The sequence below is a fragment of the Orcinus orca genome, chromosome 7 (genome assembly GCF_937001465.1).
Source record: "Orcinus orca chromosome 7, mOrcOrc1.1, whole genome shotgun sequence".
NCBI lineage: Eukaryota > Metazoa > Chordata > Mammalia > Artiodactyla > Delphinidae > Orcinus > Orcinus orca.
The window spans coordinates 57,635,758-57,660,286 of NC_064565.1; the positions used below are offsets into that span (position 1 = coordinate 57,635,758).

At 40.1% G+C, this 24,529-nt stretch overlaps 1 protein-coding gene across 3 annotated transcripts in view; it reads right to left on the reverse strand.

Annotated features, from left to right (window-relative positions):
* The window catches only part of ABCB11 (ATP binding cassette subfamily B member 11), a 95,594-nt gene that overhangs the window by 13,977 nt on the left and 57,088 nt on the right, over positions 1 to 24,529 (reverse strand). For all 3 annotated transcript variants that reach the window (XM_033423510.2, XM_033423508.2, XM_004267269.4), the window contains 6 exons: positions 24,041 to 24,143; positions 9,927 to 10,091; positions 4,596 to 4,700; positions 4,347 to 4,508; positions 1,913 to 2,116; positions 180 to 421 (listed from right to left, as the gene is read on the reverse strand). In XM_033423510.2, coding sequence (XP_033279401.1) covers positions 180 to 421; positions 1,913 to 2,116; positions 4,347 to 4,508; positions 4,596 to 4,700; positions 9,927 to 10,091; positions 24,041 to 24,143 — 981 coding nt within the window. The remainder of the gene's footprint in view (positions 1 to 179; positions 422 to 1,912; positions 2,117 to 4,346; positions 4,509 to 4,595; positions 4,701 to 9,926; positions 10,092 to 24,040; positions 24,144 to 24,529) is intronic.

The following is a 24,529-nucleotide window of genomic DNA, read 5'->3' on the forward strand; positions in this document are numbered from 1 at the left end:
GAGTCAGCCCAGTCCAGAAGAACCACCCTGACAGCACACAGAGTCTGTAAGAAATATTAATCTGAGCTGTTTAAGACACCATGTTTGGGATGGTTTAAGCAGCAGAAGCTAACGGATAGAACCAGACCATTCCTCCCTGGAGTGCTGATCTTTTATGACTCTGGCCAGGTAGTCCTCACCTGAACACATAGCTGAAATGGAGCCCCTCATTGGGAATTAAGTAACCTCCATATCTGTAGGAAGCAGAATTAGCAACAAACACAATGCACTGGGAAAAACCAAAGCAGAATCCGTAAACATTTGCTTTTCGGATGGCTGTCTTGTATGGCTTCTCCAGTTCAGTCTCGAACACTTCTATAAACTGCCTCTCCTTTCCAATCCCAGCCACAGTGCGAATATTACTGAGGGCTTCGTTTGTAATCTGAAGAATGAAAAAGAGTTTTAGAAATAAAAGAGCAGAGATAACTGCTTTCATGACATTTTCAACCGTTATATGGATTAGATCTGGTGCAAATGACAGAAGGCAGTATACAGCACAGATGGGGGCATCATCTGGGAACATAGAGAAGTTGCTGGAGATCAATTTGACTGGACCCTGAGACATTCTATCAGTTCAATACAAGTTCTACTTGATCCTAACATGGCTTTGTTGCCTCTACTTGTTGAGGAAGAGAGAAGAGGGGGAAAAACGGCACACAAGGCTATCTTTGTGAATTCATTTGAAATGTTCAAAATGGTATCTTTAAATGTGTCTGAGAGAAAAAGATTGTTTAATAATAGAAACCTAAAATATTAGATTCTATTTCTTAAAAAATTATGACCAAATACTATATAAGATAGATTAAAACTGAGTATGAGGTTTATCTTTTAGTCTATACTACAAATTTGTATTTGTTTCAATCCCTACTCTAAGGTAAATAACCACTGTTTCTGAATTACGGTCCTATCCTAAAAAAGGTACAAAAGTGGGCTACTTCCTATTATCGGCATACGAAATTCTTTTGGCTTCTGCCTACTTGGGCGATGTTCACATTCCCTCTTTAAAGAGAAAAAACCTAGTTTAGAGTAAATTTGTTAAAAGGTGAGGGTGTGTATATGTGTGTGTGCATGATTCTTTATCCCTGATATCTGTCCATGCCACCATATCTTCATTTACCTCTGATAACCAGATTTAATTAGAACATACTCTTAAAAGTGCATAGCTGGGCTTCCCTGGCGGCGCAGTGGTTGAGAGTCCCCCTGCCGATGCAGGGGACGTGGGTTCGTGCCCCGGTCCGGGAAGATCCCACATGCTGCGGAGCGGCTGGGCCCGTGAGCCATGGCCGCTGAGCCTGCGCGTCCGGAGCCTGTGCTCCGCAACGGGAGAGGCCACAGCAGTGAGAGGCCCGCGTACCGCAAAAAAAAAAAAAAAAAAAAGTGCATAGCTAAAGCCTAAGTGTATTTGAGACCTAAACTGTGTATATCTCATGGTTCTCTTTGGGAAAGACATTTGCCACAAGTCAGGCAGACACTGAAGTGTGAAAGTTAAAAGCATGTGCCATTAAAAAGATAGTAACTCCTCTCTGTGTGGTTGGCATGACCTGGAGAAACCATTAAGCTGAAAAGACCAAACAAAGAGGAAAGTGAACTATGCTCCCTTGCAAAGGAGAATACTACACCTAACTGGGACGTATAAAAAATAACTGTTTGACAGGAAACTGAACATGTAACCCTCTGTGTTTTCCCCACTATTTCTCCACACCTGCTCAATCTCATATCATCAGAGGCATATATGAAAAAGGCTAATGGGAAGTTTCTAACCATGAATGTTTGTAGGCTGACAGTTTCCTTAAGTCTCTTTGCACCCCTCATTCTTAGCAGTCTGACAGCCACTCAGCCATAAGCAGTCTGAAAAGTGGGTCTGGGAGATTACCTGTCCTGCGACCTCCAGAGCCTGCTTGTCATGAGTGGCAAATCCCATCAACATTTTGGTCTGTATGGCTCCCGATAAAGCCAGGAAGGGGAAGAAGCACACTATGACCAGGCTTAGCTTCCAGCTAAAGAAGAAGGCGATGATCATGGCCACGGTGATGTTAGTGAAGGAATTGACCATCATCCCAATCTGAGAGCCGGCAGCCTGCAAACCAAACGTGATCAACCAATTTCAGACACACAGTCTCTAACTAAATATCATGAAAAAGCTATTTTGTAGCAAACAGATAGGTTTTAAAAAATTATTTTGATGAAATATACATAACAATGTTTACCATTTTAGCCATTCCTAAATGTACAGGACAGTGGCATCAAATACCTTCAAAATTGGAACTATCACCACATTTATTCCCAAAACTTTTTCATCATTCCTAACAAAAACTATACCCATTCAACTTAACATCCCTTCCTCCCTCTCCCCAGCCAGCGCCTGTTAACCTCTATTCTATTTTCTATCTCTATGACTTTGCCGATTCTAGGTACCACATATAAGTGGAATCATACAATATTTATCCCTCTGTGTCTAGCTTATTTTATCAAGCATAATATTTTCAAGATCCATCCATGTTACCGCAGGTATCAGGATTTCATGTATTTTAAAGCCGAATAACATTCCACTGTGTGTATATACCATATTTTGTTTATCCATTGATCTGTTGATGAAAACTTGGGTTGTTTTCACCTTTTGGCCATAATGAATAATGGTGCTATGAATATGGGTATATAAGTATCTGTTTGGTCACTGCTTTCAACTCTTTTGGATATGTACCTAGGAGTGGAATTACTGATCATATGGTAGTTCTATGCTTTAAAAAGGGAGGGTCTTTTAATTAAAGAGCCCCCCCACAATGCACTTGAAGGTTGGATTAATAAAAATACATCTTATTCACACCTTCTTGGGAGCTCATGTATTGACTAATCTCATTTCATGGGTATCAGAGCTAGACCAGTCAGCGTGAGATTAATTCTAGTGATAATGAATAACCTATAAAAGCTCCTTGCAGATTGAAGATTACAAAAATAGAAGAGATGAGATTATGGCTTATTTATTTAATCTAAGGTCAAGAATAAGGTGAACTAGACACTAGAATACTCAAATGTTGAGAGTAAAATTAGTAAAAACTTTAAGCAGTAAGACAATGTATATTAAAACCTTTCAAAATGATTATACATTTTGATCCAGTGATTATATTTTGAGAACTAAAAAAATAATCAAGGGTATGCCACAAGCTTGATGCAAAATGATATACATTGCTTATGTGGGGAGGGAGGACCTAAACGGGGAATTCTTTAAGAAATGATGATATATTAAAATGATGAATTAAGCATTCATTAAAAATTCATTGTAGAAGGATATATAAGGACCAAAATATGCTCACATCACATTGTTTCAGGAGAAAAAAGAAAGATTACAAAATAATATGTACGGTGTGACCCAATGACTGTGGGAAACACATTTTCTATTTATACAATAGAAAAAGCGTAGAATGATCAAAATGAAAAATTTACAGGGATTTTCCTCTAAAGAGGATTCCATGTTCCTTTGAAATTCTCCATATCATGGTTCATATTGTTGGTTGAACTGGTAGAAGTCGAGATATACAGTACAGCACTACCAATCCAGTGAGTTTTTTCTTCCAAGAGCCTCACAGGCAAACCATGACTTTTCTTTTTCCTCTTTTTCTGATTTTCATGGAAAGTGAGCAGTGGTGTTGAGAGGCAAACTGAACTCTCATCCCTTTAACCCAAATGCCTGGTTTTATAAAGGTGTAGCCTTCATCTTGTACACATGTTTAAATCTCCTGAACAAGGCTACAGGTTCTGGGGTTTAGAAACCACAGCTTAGTCTCCCTTAGTCAGAAAAGACAGCCCTTGGAATGTGTCAGGATTCTAGATAGCAATCATCTCCCGTCTTTCCCTCAGGTTCCCGGCTGGGCTGCTTAGAACAGCTTCTTTTCCTAAGACTAACTTACAAGCCAGGCCCCTGTGGAAGGAGGCTTTTTTCCACACACACACACCCTCTAGGGGTGCCATTAAGTCTTGTGGAATCTGAGCCTCTGGGCCTAAAAAAAAAACCGATCTGAGAAAGGAGGGAAAGTTCTTCTCAATTGCTAGACTCAGGAAATGCAAAACTCTGACAGATTTTGATTCATGCCATAACACTGATTCTGGGCATTACCTAGGAGACAGTATGCTTTAGCTGCTGTTTGTCAACTTTGGAAATGGGCAAAAGTGTAGCTCTGGGGTATCCTCCCTCGAGTTCCTGTTTCATAGGAAATATGTACGTGGTTATTGGAATTACGTGATTATTGGAATACATAAAGGAAAGAAAGTCTACTCCAGTTACTGCGTGCCTGGTTTCCACCACGGCTTACCCCTTGAACTTGAGAAGCATCTGTAGCAAGCCTTGTTGTCAGTGCTCCAGGGCTATTTCTGAGGTCATCAAACCAGCCAATGTCTTGCCCTAACATTGCTCTGAAACCCAATTTACGTAGCCTTTTTGTGAGGAGTTCCCCGGATTTAGCAAAAGCATATCCCTGAAACATAAAGGAGTCTTTAGTGATATTTTAACAGGAAAAGGGGGAAAATAACTAAATCGCTTACTGAAAAATAAAATTCCTTACCTGCAGAAATTGAGTGCAAAAAGATATACAGCCTATTGCTACAAAAAACAGGCACACACCATGGATCTGTGATCTTTGTTCTTCTTTATCAGGAATTGAAAAAATCTTTGCAAGACAGTAAGCAAGGAAGTAACTTTAGTATTAACAAACAATAGCAAAAGAAATCAATTCAAATATGTTTAAGAGAAATTTCTCTTAGGCTTTGGGTTAAAAACCAGTTCACTTTAAACATACTAGTGTTAAACCAAAGTTAACTATGAACATGTGCACTTAATTCTCTGTGGGGAAGGAAGGCTGGTGAACGAAACCCAGTGGTTATGACTGACAGAATTTTTGTCTCGTTTCTTTGCCTGATGTAGGCAATTTTATTGGCTTTTCTTTGATACAGATGAAAAATATGATGAAATGCCTCAAATTCTTTACATAATAAGGCAAGGAAAAAAAGAAAGGAAGGAAGAAAAGAAGAAGGAAAGGAGGAAGGAAAGAAGTGGGGAAGTTACTTGAGAATCTGAGAATATTATTCTGGGACAAAACTCAAAGTAATATGACCTATGTCTTTCCCCAATAATAAAGATGGCTTTCACACTCAGGTACCTCGCCTATTACTAGTTTTATAGATTACTTATATATATATACAAATAATAGCATCATTATAAAAGCAGCTGGCACACACACAAAAAAGCAACTAGCTATCAAGGCATTGACTGGAATTGTCTTAGGACAGAAAAGCTTCCATCCATCAGAGGCTGAAATTGTTGCTTCTAAATCACCAGAAGCTGAAAACATTCCCCTCAAAAAACTATGGAAATTATGAGTGGGGTTTTTTTTCAGTCTATAATAAGTGGTAAACTATACTCATAAGTATATTCTGAACTTACAGGCACATGCTCAAGTAACTGACTGGGACCCACGCTGTTGCAATAAGAAAATGGAAAGAATAGCTGCATATTCTAATGACATCGCCCCCTACAGTGAAATAGATCTTAGGTGCATCAAAACCCTCCTAATTCAGACTAAGTGAGGTAACTGTGAGAGTTCAGAAAAGCTATTTATTAGAGAGCTGCACAATAAATCCTTACTTATTGCTCTGCATTAATTTGAGTAACTAGAACAATGCCAGAAAGCAGCTGCTCAAAGGAAACCATTTATTCAACAAATATTTACCGAATGCCTGCTATATGCCAAATAAATCTCCTGCAAACAATGCAAACTACTCCATTAACAAATCCTTCTTTGTAAAGCAGAAGTAACCCGTTGAAATGATCACAAATTCCAAAGTAGGGGTAGGGGTTCTAAACTAATGAGATGTACTCTTTCTAGGACAGAGCTTTGGGGCCCGTTATGGTTCTTAGCAATAAAGAATACATTCATTCTTAATGAATGAAGTGGGTTCAAAAGATGCCACAGTCATTCACCCCACCATGGAATAACTCATGTAAGTTTACTTTACAGTTTACAAACACAAGGACTTAAAGATATATTTCAGTTTGGTTTTAAAAATCACTATACAAATCCCCACCAACCCCACACGGTGATGCCACAATTCTCATTCCTCTCTAAGGTCACCTATTATAATCATGGACTATCGTACTGCATGTTAGCCAGTTTAACTCTTATTTTATAGATGGGAAACTAAAGCCCACAAGATCGAGTCCTTTGTCCAAGTTCATTTAGCTGGTGGTTATTATTAGATAAGGAAATGCCTGGTTTCCAGATTCCAGTGCAGTGGTTTTCTTCTGGGCACGCTCTCTTGGCTCTTGATATTACCCGTCTTCTCAGGGTTAAAAAAGAATGTTTGGCTAATATTAAATTCAAGATTGGGCATCAGCTGTCTGTAACCTCCCCCCCAACCCCCACCCCCGCTGACAAATTCTACTGCATGAGTTCTTTGTACATTCTTACTGAAATGCAACCCGAAGGGCTGCCCATCCCCCGGTTCTTCTGTTTTTAGACTAGCTGTAGTTCAAGCACACATCTACATCATTTTGTAAAGGTAAGTTTGTTTAAGGAGAAAATGAATTCTCTAGACTCTTGCTATTTACCAGATGCAAATGTGTTACTTAACCTACTTTAACTTAAATGAGGATTTCCTTAAATTAGGATTCTTAAAACAACCCAGTGAGGTAGATTTTCTTGCCCTATATTATAGATAAGGAAGCTAAGACTCATCAAGGGGAAACCACTTGCCCAGATGCATGCAGACAGCACAGAGCAGAGACCTGCGGCAAGCCCAGGGCTGGCTGACTCCAGCGTTCATGCTTTTCCCCAGCACGCTATGTCCAAACTGCAGTGCTTGGAACACTTGGCACCTTTTCCAAGTCAAATAAACCCAGAGAAAGTGCACCAGAGAAATTATGCTTTACGTGTACATTGAGGCTTCGCTAGATTAGCAACAAGGCCCCTAACGCCCAATCATTTGCTGGGTCCTCGTTCCAAACTGTGGTCTCAGTACCAACTGTGAATATTGTGCCCTTTACATATGTCAGAATGAAAACAGTGCAATTAAAACCAGACTATTATCTGACTCATGATTATACCCTACGAGATGAAAGAAAGCATCATGAACCCACTGATGAATATGTGATAATCATGCTAAGAGGCACACAAAAACAACCTTCTTTATCAAAGAAGAAAAATAGTAAAGCTTTATCCTCTTAGCAAATATAACCCTGTGAGAGCCTTAACGATGAGCAGATTTTGGATTTCACCAACTAGATCCTGCTACTCTGATCCTTCGGTCCTTAAGTGAAAAGCTGAATTGCTCAGGCTAGGATTTTCTGGTTGTGACCAGAAGAAACACAGAGAATATTCTCACCACCAATAACCAAGGGCAGGGGTTATAACTGGATCATCAAATTTTTTTTGACTTGGCCATTTCATAGACCACTAGAGCTGGAAGTTATCTTACAGATCATCTTTGCCAATCCTTCCTTTGATAGTTAAGGAAACTGAGACCCAGAGAAGTGGCATGATGTGACCCCAGGGCAGAAAAAAAGTCTCCTGGCAGGGAACCCAGGACTCTTCCCAAAGCAGTTCATACACAGGGTTTGGGTGAAGTTGAGTGAATGCATTCCATACTCTGCATTTATAAGAGAGAAAGAGATGATCAGCAAAGAAGTTGGCATCCTGGAATTATTTTAAAAGTGAACATCTAGGGCATAGTCTTGGGTCTTAACAGATTCAGTGCGACCCCCTACACGCTCTACATCTGCATCACTGTTCAGTGGAATGCATTTCCAGAGCCTGTCCCTGGTAGAATGTCAGCTTTATGAGAGCAGGAGGGCTCTGGTTTTCTTGCTCCTCCTAATACCAGCAACAGTGTCTGGAAAACAGTAAGTGATGTGTAAATATTTGATGAATGATGAGTGGATTTTTTTTTTTTTTTTTTTTTTTTTTTTTGCGGTACGCGGGCCTCTCACTGTTGTGGGCTCTCCTGTTGCAGAGCACAGGCTCCGGACGCGCAGGCTCAGTGGCCACGGCTTATGGGCCCAGCTGCTCCGCGACATGTGGGATCTTCTCGGACCGGGGCACGAACCCGTATCCCCTGCATCGGCAGGTGGACTCCCAACCACTGCGCCACCAGGGAAGCCCTGATGAGTGGATTTTTTGGTTTAATGTCTGTCTTCCTCATAGACTGGAAACTGCATTAGGGAAGGCACCCTGACTGACACTGTGTTCCCAAGTCCCTAATCTAGGGGAGATAACCAACAAATACCTATTGAGTGAATAAAAGAACATTTCTATTATGTTTAGGGTATGGTATTTACTAGATATTAATGAATATAAATTAATTATTAAAATATTTTCAGCATAACCAGAAATTCAGTTCACCAGAGTTGGCCCCTGTGTTTCCAATTTCCTACCTTTCTGATGATTTCCTCACTTAACACAAGGGGGCAGTGTGAACATTGAAGCGGTGGCTGAGGCCATCCCTATAGGATTGATTTTTTTTTTTTTTTTTTTTTTTTTTTGCGGTATGCGGGCCTCTCACTGTTGTGGCCTCTCCCGTTGCGGAGCACAGGCTCCGGACGCGCAGGCTCAGCGGCCATGGCTCACGGGCCCAGCCGCTCCGCGGCATGTGGGATCTTCCCGGACCGGGGCACGAACCCACGTCCCCCGCATCGGCAGGCGGACTCTCAACCACTGTGCCACCAGGGAATCCCTATAGGATTGATTTGATCTTGCTTGTGGACTATACAAGTCTTTCTATACACCTTATGCCTGAGGGGACTTAACTTCTGGTCAGGAACTCTGCCAGAGAGACCGCAGGAGAGAAAGAACAGCAGAGGAGGAAACTAAAACTTAGGACTCTCACAAATCCTTCAAAAAAGCTGGTGCTAGTCCTGGTCCCATCACCCAATGTGACCCTGTGTCACCTTGAACAAGTTGTTACAGTTCTCTAGATTCTAGGTTTGCCGCCTTGTTGATCTCACAGGATTTGTGTGTGTGTAAATTTCAACTAAGAAAATGTGATAGCATTATTGAGAACTAATTTTGCAATGATAAGGTTTTATTGGAACTTGGCTCTGCAGTCACACTGCCTGGATTTAAATCCCAGATCCACCACTCACTCCCCTAAGTTCTTTACGCCTTGGTTTGCTCCTTTGTCAAATGGGAACAATAAGGATACCTACCACAGGTGGTTATTAGAAAAGTTTAGTGACCTATTGTATACCAAGTTCTTAGATAGCGCCTAATTATTGTTTGTAGTCGTTATTATTATTGTATTATAACAATGAAGTCAGATGGAGAATATCAAAACTCCTAGGAGGTGAGAAACTGAAATAAGCTTATCCTTTATCCATGCCTTATTTTACTTCTCTCTTCCTTTTCCTGTTTTCTCCCCACCTCCCCATTTCAATGGTGCAACCAGCGGAAGAGAAGAGCATAATACAACATGCATGAACACCTGCCATTACAAGTCAAACTTTGTACCTCAGCTGTTCAGCAAGATCAAAATGGCCCCCCAATCCTTTTGTATTATTCAACCAACCTGCTTTGCATTCTGATTTGGTTTGCATATAGGTAAACTGCCCTCTTTTGACACTAAATTTGCAGCCATAGTGCTGTTTTTTTTACAGACACGATGCCTGTTGGAGGGTGCTGCCAGCCCAAATGAAATACCGCTTCACCTTCTTGCCTCCTGTGTGATGGAGACTCGAGACATTTTTAATCCTTTAGAGATGAGAAAAAAGAGCTAAAAAAAAGCTTAAAAATAAAAAAGAGCTAAGTCCATTACAACAAAGAGCCAACCTATCAAAAACGACAATATCCACTGACAGACAAACCAAAGGCAGGAGGAGAATAAAGCTGGTCCAGCTGTTTGCTTACCCCAAGAATCTGGCTGAAGAAGAAGGCATAGAAGGGTGTGACTGTCCCATTGACAGCTGCGCCCACAGCCCCTACCAGCATGTAGGGCCATTCTGGAGCATTAACTTTCAGAATCCTCCTAACTGGGGCAGGTTCAATTTCTTCTTCCACAGGAATGTTCTTGTCCTTGAGGGAAGAGGGAGTTACATTAATCATCTAAATTTCTGCATAGACTCTTTTGTTATACAGCAGACCCTTTGGCATTCACAGATTTGAGTCATGGTTTGATTGGTTATGAGTGGCGTTAAAGATCTATGAGACGAAGTGATTCGTTATTTTGTGAAAAATCTTTCTGAATTGCTTGCCACCATGCTGTGACTTGGATGGGATCGATCTTAGAGTGTCTGCTCATCTGAAGGTGAGCTCGTAGTTCTCATTTCACAATTGCATAGGTATTAACTCTTGGGGAGTAATAAATATGTTGGATCTGTAAGAAAAATAACCCCCCAATTTTAAAAAGTTTTTGTGCTATAGTGGTATTTACATATTTGAGGACTTGTGAAATTTTCAAGATATGTCCTTCATAAATGTCAAAGCTCTAAAATCTTGTAACTGGCTAAAGCTCTAAGGCAGGCCAGTGTATCTAAACAAGGCAAAATAATTTTAAAAATGTATTAAGTGGTGTCGACGGTTATCAATTGCATGTTTTCTCTAAGGTTTTCCTTAATTAATGCCCAGAAGTAAATGGTAATCAATTTGGATTTCTAAATTCTGCATTTTCTTCACAAGGAGTAAAAACTATTTCAAAATTTCCCTATTCCAATTTCTTTTTTTTTTTTTTTTTTCCGGTACGCGGGCCTCTCACTGCTGTGGTCTCTCCCGTTGCGGACACAGGCTCCGTACGTGCAGGCTCAGGGGCCATGGCTCACGGGCCCAGCCGCTCCGCGGCATGTGGGATCTTCCTGGACCAGGACACGAACCCATGTCTCCTGCATCGGCAGGCGGACTCTCAACCACTGCGCCACCAGGGAAGCCCCTCCAATTTCTTTAGTTGCCATTAAAGTGTCAGAGCTAGCAAATTTTTATCCTCTTAAAGGCAAATATATTCAGAACATCATCGTTTTTACCATCATTTTTCCTTGTTATAGATATTGTTCAGTGCTTGGTCTTTAGACCCATTATTCAATAATCTGTTAAATTTATTGCCCACTTTGTTTGAGAAAGGCTTTTAGGTGACGTATATAGATCTGTATTGGTTTATTTTTTACTTTTTCTATTAAAATATACTAAAAACGTCTACAGCAAATTGACTACAAAACTATTAGTGCTCTCTTTCATTAATACGCATTTACCCCTTAGGGAGCTGAATGCCAGGAACAGAAGACAGCAAGGAACTTCAAATACTATCCTTTTGCTTCCAAAGTCAAAGTCTACATTACCAAGTCAATTGAAATAAAAGGCTGGTGTCCCTCTCATTCTAGTTGCAAGCCAAATAGGATGGACGAAGGCAGCTCAGCTGGTGATAGATTTGTCAATGCCTCCGTCTCAAGTTCTCTCTTGGCCTGCCCTCAACAGTTGCACTTGTCATTACTACTCACTCATGCAGCAAATCCTTCAATGATTTCATCTCTGACATCTTACTAAACTCTAGGAAATCAATGCAGAGAGGAAGACAGGTGGCTGGGAAAGCATGAGGGAAACAGGTGTAGAAAGAATGGGGTTCTTGGATGCGCCTCATATGGCCACTAATGGAATGTATCACTGAGTTCTTTAACTCTCTGAGGCTCAGTTACCTCCTCCTCAAAAGGAAAGTTGCATGGGGAAGACAGTTCTCTATGGGTCTCTCATGATTCTGCACATCTTGTGAAAAGAGGCATTGACTTCCTTTGTTCAGGCTATCTCTTCAAGGATATTTGTACAGCAAATAGCCTTGGAGGACAGAGGTAGTGTCTCCATCCCAAGAAAAGGACAGATGTGCTTATTGCCCATTATAAAAACATCAGGTTCCTCAAGCCCAGGATTCCTCTCCCCGTTCATTTGCTGGTATCATCTGGCTCTCTGCATCAACTTAACGGGAAGTGGGGTTGGGCTGGGGAACTAGTGCAAATGCTCTACTCTGGCTCCTGCTTGTGCTCTGAGTAAAAGGTCGTTTGTCTCCGACGCAGAGCTCTTGTGTATTCTGCCAGCATCCATGAAATTGGGTCAGGCTATAGCCTGCAATAGAGCAAAATATCAGACCCTTTACAGTTCTAAACAGTGGTTGGTGTCCAGTTCTGGATGCTTACCAGACTCATGTGGGTCGAAGATTAAAATTACAGACACCTGGGTCCCATCAACAGAAATTCTATTTTAGGAAGCCTAAGTGTGAATTTGTGTTTTAAAAAATACTCCGCAGGTAATTCTGATGACAAAGCCCATTTTTTGAGGTCCTCAGCAGTACACAATCTCCAAAACTCCTTCCAGAACTAAATGTTTGGGGTGATATGTTTGAACGTTTTGAAAGTGTCAGCTGTGCTATACCATCTAGGGACATTAAACTCCAATATTTCCTGGAACCACTGCCCCACAGGATGGTCCACCCACAGTCTGACATGATACAAATCTCCCTGGTCTTCTGATATCTGAAGGTATCCCTAAACCTTAACAACAAAACCAAAGACATCTAAAAGCAGTATGAAGTACCTTTTGTCCAGTAGTTAACATTCCAAGATAGGCTAACAGGAAGCAAAATTTAATTAATTTGAATAACTTTCTTTTTTCCCCTTTCATTAAAAATTTGACTTTAAAGGAAACTATGCCCCAACCCCCAAAAAGATGAGGCTATTAAGACTGAATGATGCAAAAACTAGGAAATCTGTCCGAGTAATTGACTTTTGATTGACTTTTATTTAATATTGCTAAAAGACAGTAGAAGAATAAAAGAAAATTAAAGTCGCTATGTACAGAAGGGTTTTTACCTCTGGGATTTTGCAAAGCTAAAGACGAATTTACTCATCTAAAAAAAGCTAAAAAGCTAAAGATTTTATATAAATATATATATATATATATATATATATAGCAAACCAGTAACTCACAGAGAGATACGATTATAAAAGTTTATATATGCCTCCTCACTGCAGGATTCCTGCCTCTATTGTGTCAATGTCAAGTTGCACAGTGCTCATTTATTTATCATATGTCATGAAGGATCCTGCTAGCAGCTCCAGTGCAGGGAAAAGGACAGTGGCTCTTGTTCATCTTTGCATCCCTAACACAATACCTGGCACGTGATAGGTGTGCAATCAGTGTTTATTGGATGAAAGAATGAATGAAGCTTTTATGCCCGTGGCGCATACATGCAACAAAACATTTATTTAAAAAACAGTGATCACTCACTTACAATGTAGATGGTACAATGCTAGGCAATGAGCTTTTTCCAGCTTCCTTCCTTCCATCTCCTTGTGTAGGTCAGGTGAAAATATAACTTCCTACTTAAATCTTATGTCCCGATTTCTATACTTTGTTACATTGACTTTGTCATGCCAATCCATAGGGGTCTCCTGCCTCGATAACGACTTTAAGATATGATGATAGGAAATGGTAACTATGACCAAGAAGCAGGGACTCTCCAAATAACCAAAAACTGATAGTCATTTTTATAGATCCTCTGCCCTATCTCTCAACCATTGCCTAAACCCTGTCTCCAAATTAGCTGTGATGAAGCTATGGATTTCTAATATTTGACCTTGACTCAATCTCCTATATATTCTACCTTTTTAGTTTCCCTAAAAGAGATGCCTAGATATCAGAGACTGGAACCTCTAGCCTGCAGGTTTCCCCTAATCCTACTCTTAATGTTGTCAGCATTGTAACTAAGATCTGACTCCATTTATGAGAGCCAAGAGTATAGCTTGGAGAAGAAGAGAAAACAGGCTGTAGTCATGGCTCTGTCACCAGCTAACTATGAGATGTTGGGTCAGACACCCCACTTAGAGTTTGGAAGGACAGACTTTTAAAACCATTTCCTGAAGTTTTTGGAGTCAAAACTCTAAGAGACCACAAGGTGGAGATAACTCCTTTATATAAGTAAAACTTTTGCACTGCCACAGAAGGTAGAACATCTCCCAATTAACAGAAGGTCAGTTTAGAGCTTCTTCATCAAAATAAGAAAAAAAAAAAAATTTTGCCAGTGCTTAATCTTACAGAATTTAGTTAACTATTAAAAAACTTTAAAATGTACTTGGATGAGAAAGTCCATACTTTAACCAAACAGGATTAAATTTTATTAACCCTGATTCTGTTGTTTACTTTTAAAAGATACTTAATTTTTAAATCAAAAAGATTCTAATATAATTATCCTACAAATGAGCAGTATTAATATAAGCATAAGACCTTTATTCGCTTCAAGCTTTAGCAAAATCGTATTGGTGTCCCTGTCACTTTCTTCCTTTCTTCCTTTTCCTTCCTTAACTAGAGAGAGAAATCAGAGTGTCAACTTAATAAAATTACACTGGGTTATGGAACATTTTTGTTTCTCTAAAACTAATCTCTATATTTGATTTAGGTTTCCATTTATTTAAATATCTCCCTTCGGAGTTTTCCCTGCCTCATGAGAACTCTGGGAACATGATCTTCAGACCTCCAGGAAATCTGATTGTTCTCTGTAACAATGCTGAGCCATCTACCAGCTTCAAAAAAACAACAAAATTGAATTTTCTTTTCCTTCCTTCCTAACGCTCTTGCTTTTATTGTCGAATATTTACCCAGAAACTAGGGGGGAAAAATTAAAATGCAAAAATTGAATATGATTGGGATTTCCCTGGTGGCACAGTGGTTAAGAATCTGCCTGCTAATGCAGGGGACACGGGTTCGAGCTCTGGTCCGGGAAGATCCCACATGCTGCGGAGCAACTAAGCCTGTGTGCCACAACTAGTGAGCCTGCGCTCTATAGGCCATGTGCCACAACTACTGAGCCCATGTGCCACAACTACTGAAGCCCGCGTGCCTAGAGCCCGTGGTCCGCAACAAGAGAAGCCACTGCAATGAGAAGCCCGAGCACCACAACGAAGAGTAGCCCCTGCTTCCCGCAGCTAGAGAAAGCCCGTGCACAGCAACGAAGACCAAATGAAGAAGCTTCAAGATGGCAGAAGAGTAAGACGCAGAAATCACCTTCCTCCCCACAAATACATCAGAAATACATCTACATGTGGAACAACTCCTACAGAACACCTACTGAACGCTGGTAGAAGACCTCAGACCTACCAAAAGGCAAGAAACTCCCCAGGTACCTGGGTAGGGCAAAAGAATAGGGGCGGGGTCTGCACCAGTGGGAGGGAGCCGTGAAGGAGGAAAGGTTTCCACACACTAGGAAGTCCCTTTGCGGGCAGAGACTGCGGGTGGCGGAGCGGGGAAGAAGCTTCGGAGCCGCGGAGGAAAGCACAGCAACAGGGGTGTGGAGGGCAAAGCGGTGAGATTCCCGCACAAAGGATCGGTGCCGACTGGCACTCACCAGCCAGAGAGGCTTGTCTGCTCACCTGCCAGGGCGGGCGGGGCTGGGAGCTGAGGCTCGGGCTTCGGTCGCAGCTCCGGGAGAGGACTGGGGTTGGCTGCGTAAACACAGCCTGAAGGGGCTAGTGCGCCACTGCTAGCCGGGAGGGAGTCTGGGGAAAAGTCTGGACCTGCCTAAGAGGCAAGAGACTTTTTCTTGCCTCTGTTTCCTGGTGCGCAAGGAGAGGGGATTAAGAGTGCTGCTTAAAGGAGCTCCAGAGACTGGCGCGAGCCACAGCTATCAGCGTGGACCCCAGAGACGGGCATGAGATGCTAAGGCTGCTGCTGCCGCCACCAAGAAGCCTGTGTGCGAGCACAGCTCACTCTCCACACCTCCCCTTCCGGGGAGCCAGTGCAGCCCGCCACTGCCAGGGTCCCATGATCCAGGGACAACTTCCCCGGGAGAACGCACAGCGCACCTCAGGCTGGTGCAACGTCATGCCGGCCTCTGCTGCTGCAGGCTCGCCCCGCATCCGTGCCCCTCCCTCCCCCCGGCCTGAGTGACCTAGAGCCCCCAAATCAGCTGCTCCTTTAACCTCATCCTGTCTGAGCGAAGAACAGACGCCCTCTGGCGACCTACACACAGAGGCGGGGCCAAATCCAAAGCTGAATCCTGGGAGCTGTGCGAACAAAGAAGAGAAAGGGAAATTTCTCCCAGCAGCCTCAGGGGCAGCAGATTAAATCTCCACAATCAACTTGATGTACCCTCCATCTGTGGAGTACATGAATAGACAACGAATCATCCCATATTGAGGAGGTAGACTTTGGGAGCAACAATATATATATATATTTTTTACCTTTTTCTCTTTTTGTGAGTGTGTATGTGTATGCTTCTGTGTGTGATTTTGTCTTTATAGCTTTGCTTTTACCATTTGTCCTAGGGTTCTGTCTGTCCGATTTTTTTTTTAATCACTTAAAAAATTTTTTTCTTAATAATTATTTTTTAGTTTAATAACTTTATCTTATTTTACTTTATTTTATTTTATCTTCTTCATTCTTTCTTTCTTTCTTTTTCTTCTCCCTTTATTCTGAGCCATGTGGAGGAAAGGGTCTTGGTGCTCCAGCCAGGCGTCAGGCCTGTGCCTCTGAGGTGGGAGAGCCAAGTTCAGGACACTGGTCCACAAGAGACCTCCCAGTTCCACGTAATATCAAATGGCGAAAATCTCCCAGAGATCTCCATCTCAACGCCAAGACCCAGCTCCACTCAATGACCAGCAAGCTACAGTGCTGGACACCCTATGCCAAACAACTAGCAAGACAGGAACACAACCCCACCCATTAGCACAGAGGCTGCCTAAAACCATAATAAGGCCACAGACACCCCAAAACACACCACCAGATGTGGACCTGCCCACCAGAAAGACAAGATCCAGCCTCATCCACCAGAACATATGCACTAGTCCGCTCCACCAAGAAGCCTACACAACCCACTGAACCAACCTTAGCCACTGGGGACAGACACCAAAAACAACGGGAACTACAAACATGCAGCCTGCAAAAAGGTGAACCCAAACACAGTAAGTTAAGCAAAATGAGAAGACAGAGAAACACACAGCGGATGAAGGAGCAAGGCAAAACGCCACCAGACCTAAGAAATGAAGAGGAAATAGGCAGTCTACCTGAAAAAGAATTCAGAATAATGATAGCAAAGATGATCCAAAATCTTGGAAATAGAATGGACAAAATGCAAGAAACATTTAACAAGGACCTAGAAGAACTAAAGATGAAACAAACAACGATGAACAACACAATAAATGAAATTAAAAATACTCTAGATGGGATCAATAGCAGAATAACTGAGGTAGAAGAATGGATAAGTGACCTGGAAGATAAAATAGTGGAAATAACTACTGCAGAGCAGAACAAAGAGAAAAGAATGAAAAGAACTGAGGACAGTCTCAGAGACCTCTGGGACAACATTAAACACACCAACATTCGAATTATAGGGGTCCCAGAAGAAGAAGAGAAAAAGAAAGGGGCTGAGAAAATATTTAAAGAGATTAGAGTTGAAAACTTCCCTAATATGGGAAAGGAAATAGTTAATCAAGTCCAGGAAGCACAGAGAGTCCCATACAGGATAAATGCAAGGAGAAACATGCAAAGACATATATTAATCAAACTATCAAAAATTAAATACGAGTAACAAATATTAAAAGCAACAAGGGAAAAACAACAAATAACACACAAGGGAATCCCCATAAGGTGAACAGCTGATCTTTCAGCAGAAACCCTGCAAACCAGAAGGGAGTGGCAGGACATATTTAAAGTGATGAAGGAGAAAAACCTAAACCAAGATTACTCTACCCAGCAAGGATTTCATTCAGATTCGACGGAGAAATTAAAACCTTTACAGACATGCAAAAGCTAAGAGAACTCAGCACCACCAAACCAGCTTTACAATAAATGCTAAAGGAACTTCTCTAGGCAGGAAACACAAGACAAGGAAAAGACCTACAATAACAAACCCAAAACAATTAAGAAAATGGGAATAGGAACATACATATCGATACTACCTTAATTGTAAATGGATTAAATGCTCCAATGAAAAGACATAGATTGGCTGAATGGATACAAAAACAAGACCTGTATATATGCTGTCTGCAAGTGACCCACTTCAGACCTAGGCACACATACAGACTGAAAGTGAGGGTATGGAGAAAGATATTCCATGCAAATGGAAATCAAAAGAAAGCTAGAGTAGCAATTCTCACAGCAGAAAAAATAGACTTTAAAATAAAGACTATTACAAGAGACAAAGAAGGACACTACATAATCATCAAGGGATCAATCCAAGAAGAAGTTATAACAATTGTAAATATTTATGCACCCAACATAGGAGCATCTCAATATATAAGACAAATACTAACAGCCATAAAAGGGGAAATCAACAGTAACACAATCATAGTAGGGGACTTTAACACCCCACTTTCACCAATGGACAGATCATCCAAAATGAAAATAAATAAGGAAACACAAGCTTTAAATGATATTTTAAAAATGATGAACTTAATTGATATATATAGGACATTCCAACCCAAAACAACAGAATACACATTCTTCTCAAGTGCTCATGGAACATTCTCCAAGACAGATTGTATCTTGAGTCACAGGTCAAGCCTTGGTAAATTTAAGAAAATTGAAATCGTATCAAGTATCTTTTCCGAAAACAACGTTATGAGGCTAGATATCAATTACAAGAAAAAATCTGTAAGAAATACAAACACATGGAGGCTAAATAACACACACCTTAATAACCAAGATATCACTGAAGAAATCAAAGAATACCTAGAAACAAATGATAATGAAAACACGATGACCCAAAACCTGTGGGATGCAGCAAAAGCAGTTCTAAGAGGGAAGTTTATAGCAATACAATCCTACCTTAAGAAAAAAGAAACATCTCAAATAAACAACCTAACCATACACCTAAAGCAATTAGAGAAAGAAGAACAAAAAAACTCCAAAGTTAGAAGAAGGAAAGAAATCATAAAGATCAGATCAGAAAAAAATGAAAAAGAAATTAAGGAAACAATAGCAAAGATCAATAAAACTAAAAGCTGGTTTTTGAGAAGATAAACAAAATTGATAAACCATTAGCCAGACTCATCAAGAAAAAAGGGAGAATATTCAAATCAATAGAATTAGACATGAAAAAGGAGAAGTAACAACTGACACTGCAGAAATACAAAGGATCATGAGAGATTACTACAAGCAACTCTATGCCAATAAAATGGACAACCTGGAAGAAATGGACAAATTCTTAGAAATGCACAACCTTCTGAGACTGAATCAGGAAAAAATAGAAAATATGAACAGACTAATCACAAGCACTGAAATTGAAACTGTGATTAAAAACCTTCCAACAAACAAAAGCCCAGGACGCGGTGGCTTCACAAGTGAATTCTATCAAACATTTAGAGAAGAGCTAACACCTGTCCTTCTCAAACTCTTCCAAAATATAGCAGAGGGAGGAACACTCCCAAACTCATTCTACGAGGCCACCATCACTCTGATACCAAAACCAGACAAAGAGGTCACAAAGAAAGAAAACTACAGGCCAATATCACTGATGAACATAGATGCAAAAATCCTCAACAAAATACTAGCAAACAGAATCCAACAGCACATTAAAAGGATCATACACCATGATCAAGTGGGGTTCATTCCAGGAATGCAAGGATTCTTCAATATACTCAAATCAATCAACGTGATACATGTTGCTCAATAGACGCAGAGAAAACTTTCGACAAAATTCAACACCCATTTATGATAAAAACCCTGCAGAAAGTAGGCATAGAGGGAACTTTCCTCAACGTAATAAAGGTCATATATGACAAACCCATAGCCAACATCGTCCTCAATGGTGAAAAACTGAAAGCATTTCCACTAAGATCAGGAACAAGACAAGGTTGCCCACTCTCACCACTATTATTCAACATAGTTTTGGAAGTTTTAGCCAAAGCAATTAGAGAAGAAAAAGAAATAAAAGGAATCCAAATCAGAAACGAAGAAGTAAAGCTGTCACTGTTTGCAGATGACGTGATACTATACATAGAGAATCCTAAAGATGCTACCGGAAAACTACTAGAGCTAATCAATGAATTTGGTAAAGTAGCAGGATACAAAATTAATGCACAGAAATTTCTTGCATTCCTATACACTAATGATGAAAATTCTGAAAGAGAAATTAAGGAAACACTCCCATTTACCATTGCAACAAAGAGAATAAAATATCTAGGAATAAACCTACTTAAGGAGACAAAAGACCTGTATGCAGAAAATGATAAGACACTGATTAAAGAAATTAAAGATGATAAAAATAGATGGAAAGATATACCATGTTCTTGGATTGGAAGAAAGAATACTGTGAAAATGACTCTACTACCCAAAGCAATCTACAGATTCAATGCAATACCTATCAAACTATCACTGGCATTTTTCACAGAACTAGAACAAAAAATTTCACAATTTGTATGGAAACGCAAAACACCCCGAATAGCCAAAGCAATCTTGAGAAACAAAAACAGAGCTGGAGGAATCAGGCTCCCTGATTTCAGAGTATACTGCAAAGCTACAGTAATCAAGACAGTATGGTACTGGCACATAAACAGAAATATAGATCAATGCAACAGGATAGAAAGCCCAGAGATAAACCTACGCACATATGGTCACCTTATCTTTGATACAGGAGGCAAGAATATACAGTGGAGAAAAGACAGCCTCTTCAATAAGTGGTGCTGGGAAAACGAGACAGCTACATATAAAAGAATGAAATTAGAACATTCCCTAACACCATACACAAAAATAAACTCAAAATGGATTAAAGACCTAAATGTAAGGCCAGACACTATCAAACTCTTAGAGGAAAACATAGGCAGAACACTCTATGACATAAATCACAGCAAGATCCTTTCTGACCCACCTCCTAGAGAAATGGAAATAAAAACAAAAATAAACAAATGGGACCTAATGAAACTTCAAAGCTTTTGCACAGCAAAGGAAACCATAAACAAGATGAAAAGACAACCCTCAGAATGGGAGAAAATATTTGCAAATGAAGCAACTGACAAAGGATTCATCTCCAAAATATACAGGCAGCTCATGCAGCTCAGTATCAAAAAAAACAAACAACCCAATCCAAAAATGGGCAGAAGATCTAAATAGATATTTCTCCAAAGAAGACATACAGATTGCCAACAAACACATGAAAGAATGCTCAACATCATTAATCATGAGAGAAATGCAAATCAAAACTACAATGAGATATCATCTCACACCGGTCAGAATGGCCATCATCAAAATATCTACAAACAGTAAATGCTGGAGAGAGTGTGGAGAAAAGGGAATCCTCTTGCACTGTTGGTGGGAATGTAAATTGATACAGCCACTATGGAGAACAGTATGGAGGTTCCTTAAAAAACTAAAAATAGAACTACTGTATGACCCAGCTATCCCACTACTGGGCATATACCCTGAGAAAAGCAGAATTCAAAAAGAGTCATGTAGCAAAATGTTCATTGCAGCTCTATTTACAATAGCCAGGACATGGAAGCAACCTAAGTGTCCATCGACAGATGAATGGATAAAGAAGATGTGGCATATATATACAATGGAATATTACTCAGCCATAAAAAGGAATGAAACTGAGTTACTTGTAGTAACGTGGATGGACCTAGAGATTGTAATACAGAGTGAAGTAAGTCAGAAAGAGAAAAATAAATACCGTATGCTAACACATATATATGGAATCTAAAAAAAAGAAAAGAAATGGTCAGGGGCTTCCCTGGTGGCGCAGTGGTTGAGAGTCCGCCTGCCAATGCAGGGGACACGGGCTCGTGCCCTGGTCCGGGAAGATCCACATGCTGTGGAGCGGCTGGGCCCGTGAGCCATGGCCGCTGAGCCTGCGCGTCCAGAGCCTGTGCTCCACAATGGAGAGGCCACCGCAGTGAGAAGCCCGCGTACCGGAAAAAAAAAAAAAAGATCAAAAGAACCTAGGGGCAAGACAGGAATTAAGATGCAGACCTACTACAGAATGGACTTGAGGATACAGGGAGGGGGAAGGGTAAGCTGGGACAAAATGAGAGAGTGGCATGGACATATATACACTACCGAATGTAAAATAGATAGCTAGTGGGAAGCAGCCGCATGGCAGAGGGAGATCAGCTCGGTGCTTTGTGACCCCCTAGAGGGTTGGGATAGGGAGGGTGGGAGGGAGGGAGATGCAAGAGGGAAGAAATATGGGGACATATGTATATGTATAACTGATTCACTTTGATATAAAGCAGAAACTAATGCACCATTTTAAAGCAATGATACTCTAATGAAGATGTTTAAAAAAAAAAGACCAAATGCAGCCAAAAATAAATAAATAAAATAAATAAATTTATTTTTAAAAATTGAATACGATTCAATGTTATGCTATGTTTGAAACATCAGGGCAGTGTTTAGTTCCTTCTCCCTTGAAGCTTATTAAACTCCTTACGTAATGCATCTTGTAGTTATGAGTGGCAACATCATGGACATAAATGAAGAACCTGTTTCTAGAACTAGAAGAGGTGCTGAGTCCTTAATTGCAAGACGCAGTAAGCAACCATGCTTGCTAAACATTTTCTCTCACTGGATTCATCCTTCTGCTCCTGAGACAAGGTGTTCTTCTATGAAATTTATTTAAACCAACTCTATTAGATATTGAGACCTCTATCTATTTATTATCAATATATTAAAGCCAAAAGAGAGCCTTAATAATCCTTCCATCATAGTTATAAGATTGTTAAGTAGTACTTTATTCCAAATTTGGCATTGTGAATCAGTGTTTATAATTACTCCCAAAATGGATTCTCATACTGAAATTCTTTAAAGACAATTTAAAATTACATCATGTACAATGGATGTGCTTGTAATTAAAATATTCTCTGACTTATTTTCTTTATATATCTTGTGGTTTGGACCTTATTTTACTATAAAAATTTAATTTTTCATCCTAGTTTTAAAATCCCTTGATGTCCTACTACGTGCAGCTCTGTAACTAAACAGAAAGATCAAAGAGTCTGTAGATCATGGGCAGGTTGGAACGGGACTCAACAGATTCTAGGTTTACATGTGTCAAATAAACAGAAATGTTCGCTAGGTCACATGGTTACCAAATAAAGGACCTTCTGGTTAGGTTTGACAGAGCTATTCTCAGGGCAAGGCAAAGTGCCCAAGTTGATACAATCATAAATAATATATAGTCACCAACTTTAAGAAGCTTATAATTTAGTAACGGGATAAGACAACATGACCTGAAATAAGCCTCAATAAGAAAACTGCCATGAAAAGATTCAAATGAAGAGTAATGGGGGATCGAAAATGGGAGTATCAGGGCTGAAGAATGAAGTTCAGTGATTAAGCAAGGATTTGAGGAGGAGGGATGGTCACCTTATGTGAAAGTTAGACTGTACCCACCACAGCAATAGACATCCTGATGAAGAAAATTTAATATTGTTATATGTGTTGATTCTTCTCCTATCTCTTTCATTTTTATGTTGTTTTGAATGATGTTAAAATTAATAGTGTTAATTTTAAATGCACTCTTAAACAATTATTATAAAATTGTATGAACTGAACAAATGCCCATAAAACCTAATCAGTCCCCATTAATTTAAAATTTGTGATAACTTGTATATCAAACATTTCTGTTGTCAAACACTTTTGCCAAGGTTACTATAATTTAAGAAGGAGATTTAAAATTTTACAAAAATAGTTTTCAGATATCCTTAAAAATTTTTAAAGGATACCTACATAATCAAATAATCTGCTAAGTACCTGTAATTTGCTTATGTTTATTAGAATGGTTCATCTAAGAACTATCAATTAAGCCTTAACAGCTCAGTTTTAGTTACCATGTATTCTTAAAAGTATTTAATTAATTTGTGTTTCTTTTAAAATATCATGTAAAACATTATGTAAAATTTAGAGTTTCCATCAGGTCTTAATGGAGTCTCCCATTTGGTTTGACTTAGTGAAATAATACTAGATAAAGGCCTTGAAAACTCATCTTCGCTTAAAGGGCATACAGTAGTCTCCAGGGGAGACTTCTTCCATCCCCCCCTGAGCGATCGGTACCTGACCTTTCTGTCCTCTTCATAAGTAGACTTATGATCTACAAGTGCTAATGGAGGTTCAGGTCCCAGGTAAGAAAGCTGAGACTTGGACCGTTGCCGGATGGAAGCTCTGTAAGTAAACAGAAAGATGAGTTAGCCTATAAATTATGGGCAGGTTGGAACAGGACTCAGCTGGTTCCGAGTTTACATCACTTGTGTCAAATGAACAGAAATGTTTGCTAGGTTACATGGTAACCAGATAAGGGAGCTTCCTGGTAAAGTTTGATAGAGCTATTCTTAAGGCAAAGCTAATCAGTTTGGTTGCTGTGGACAGCAGGCTAGACCCTGATTCAGAGTATAACCGAGGAGGGAGAAAGAGAAGGGGGGCAAAGTTGTTCCACTAGTCCACCAAAAAAAGGTCCAAGACTCAAATCCATTCCAAACCCACATGGTTCTACTAATTGCTATAATGGCAATGGTCCATCACTGTTACCTCCCTTCTGTTTGTAGGCTGTA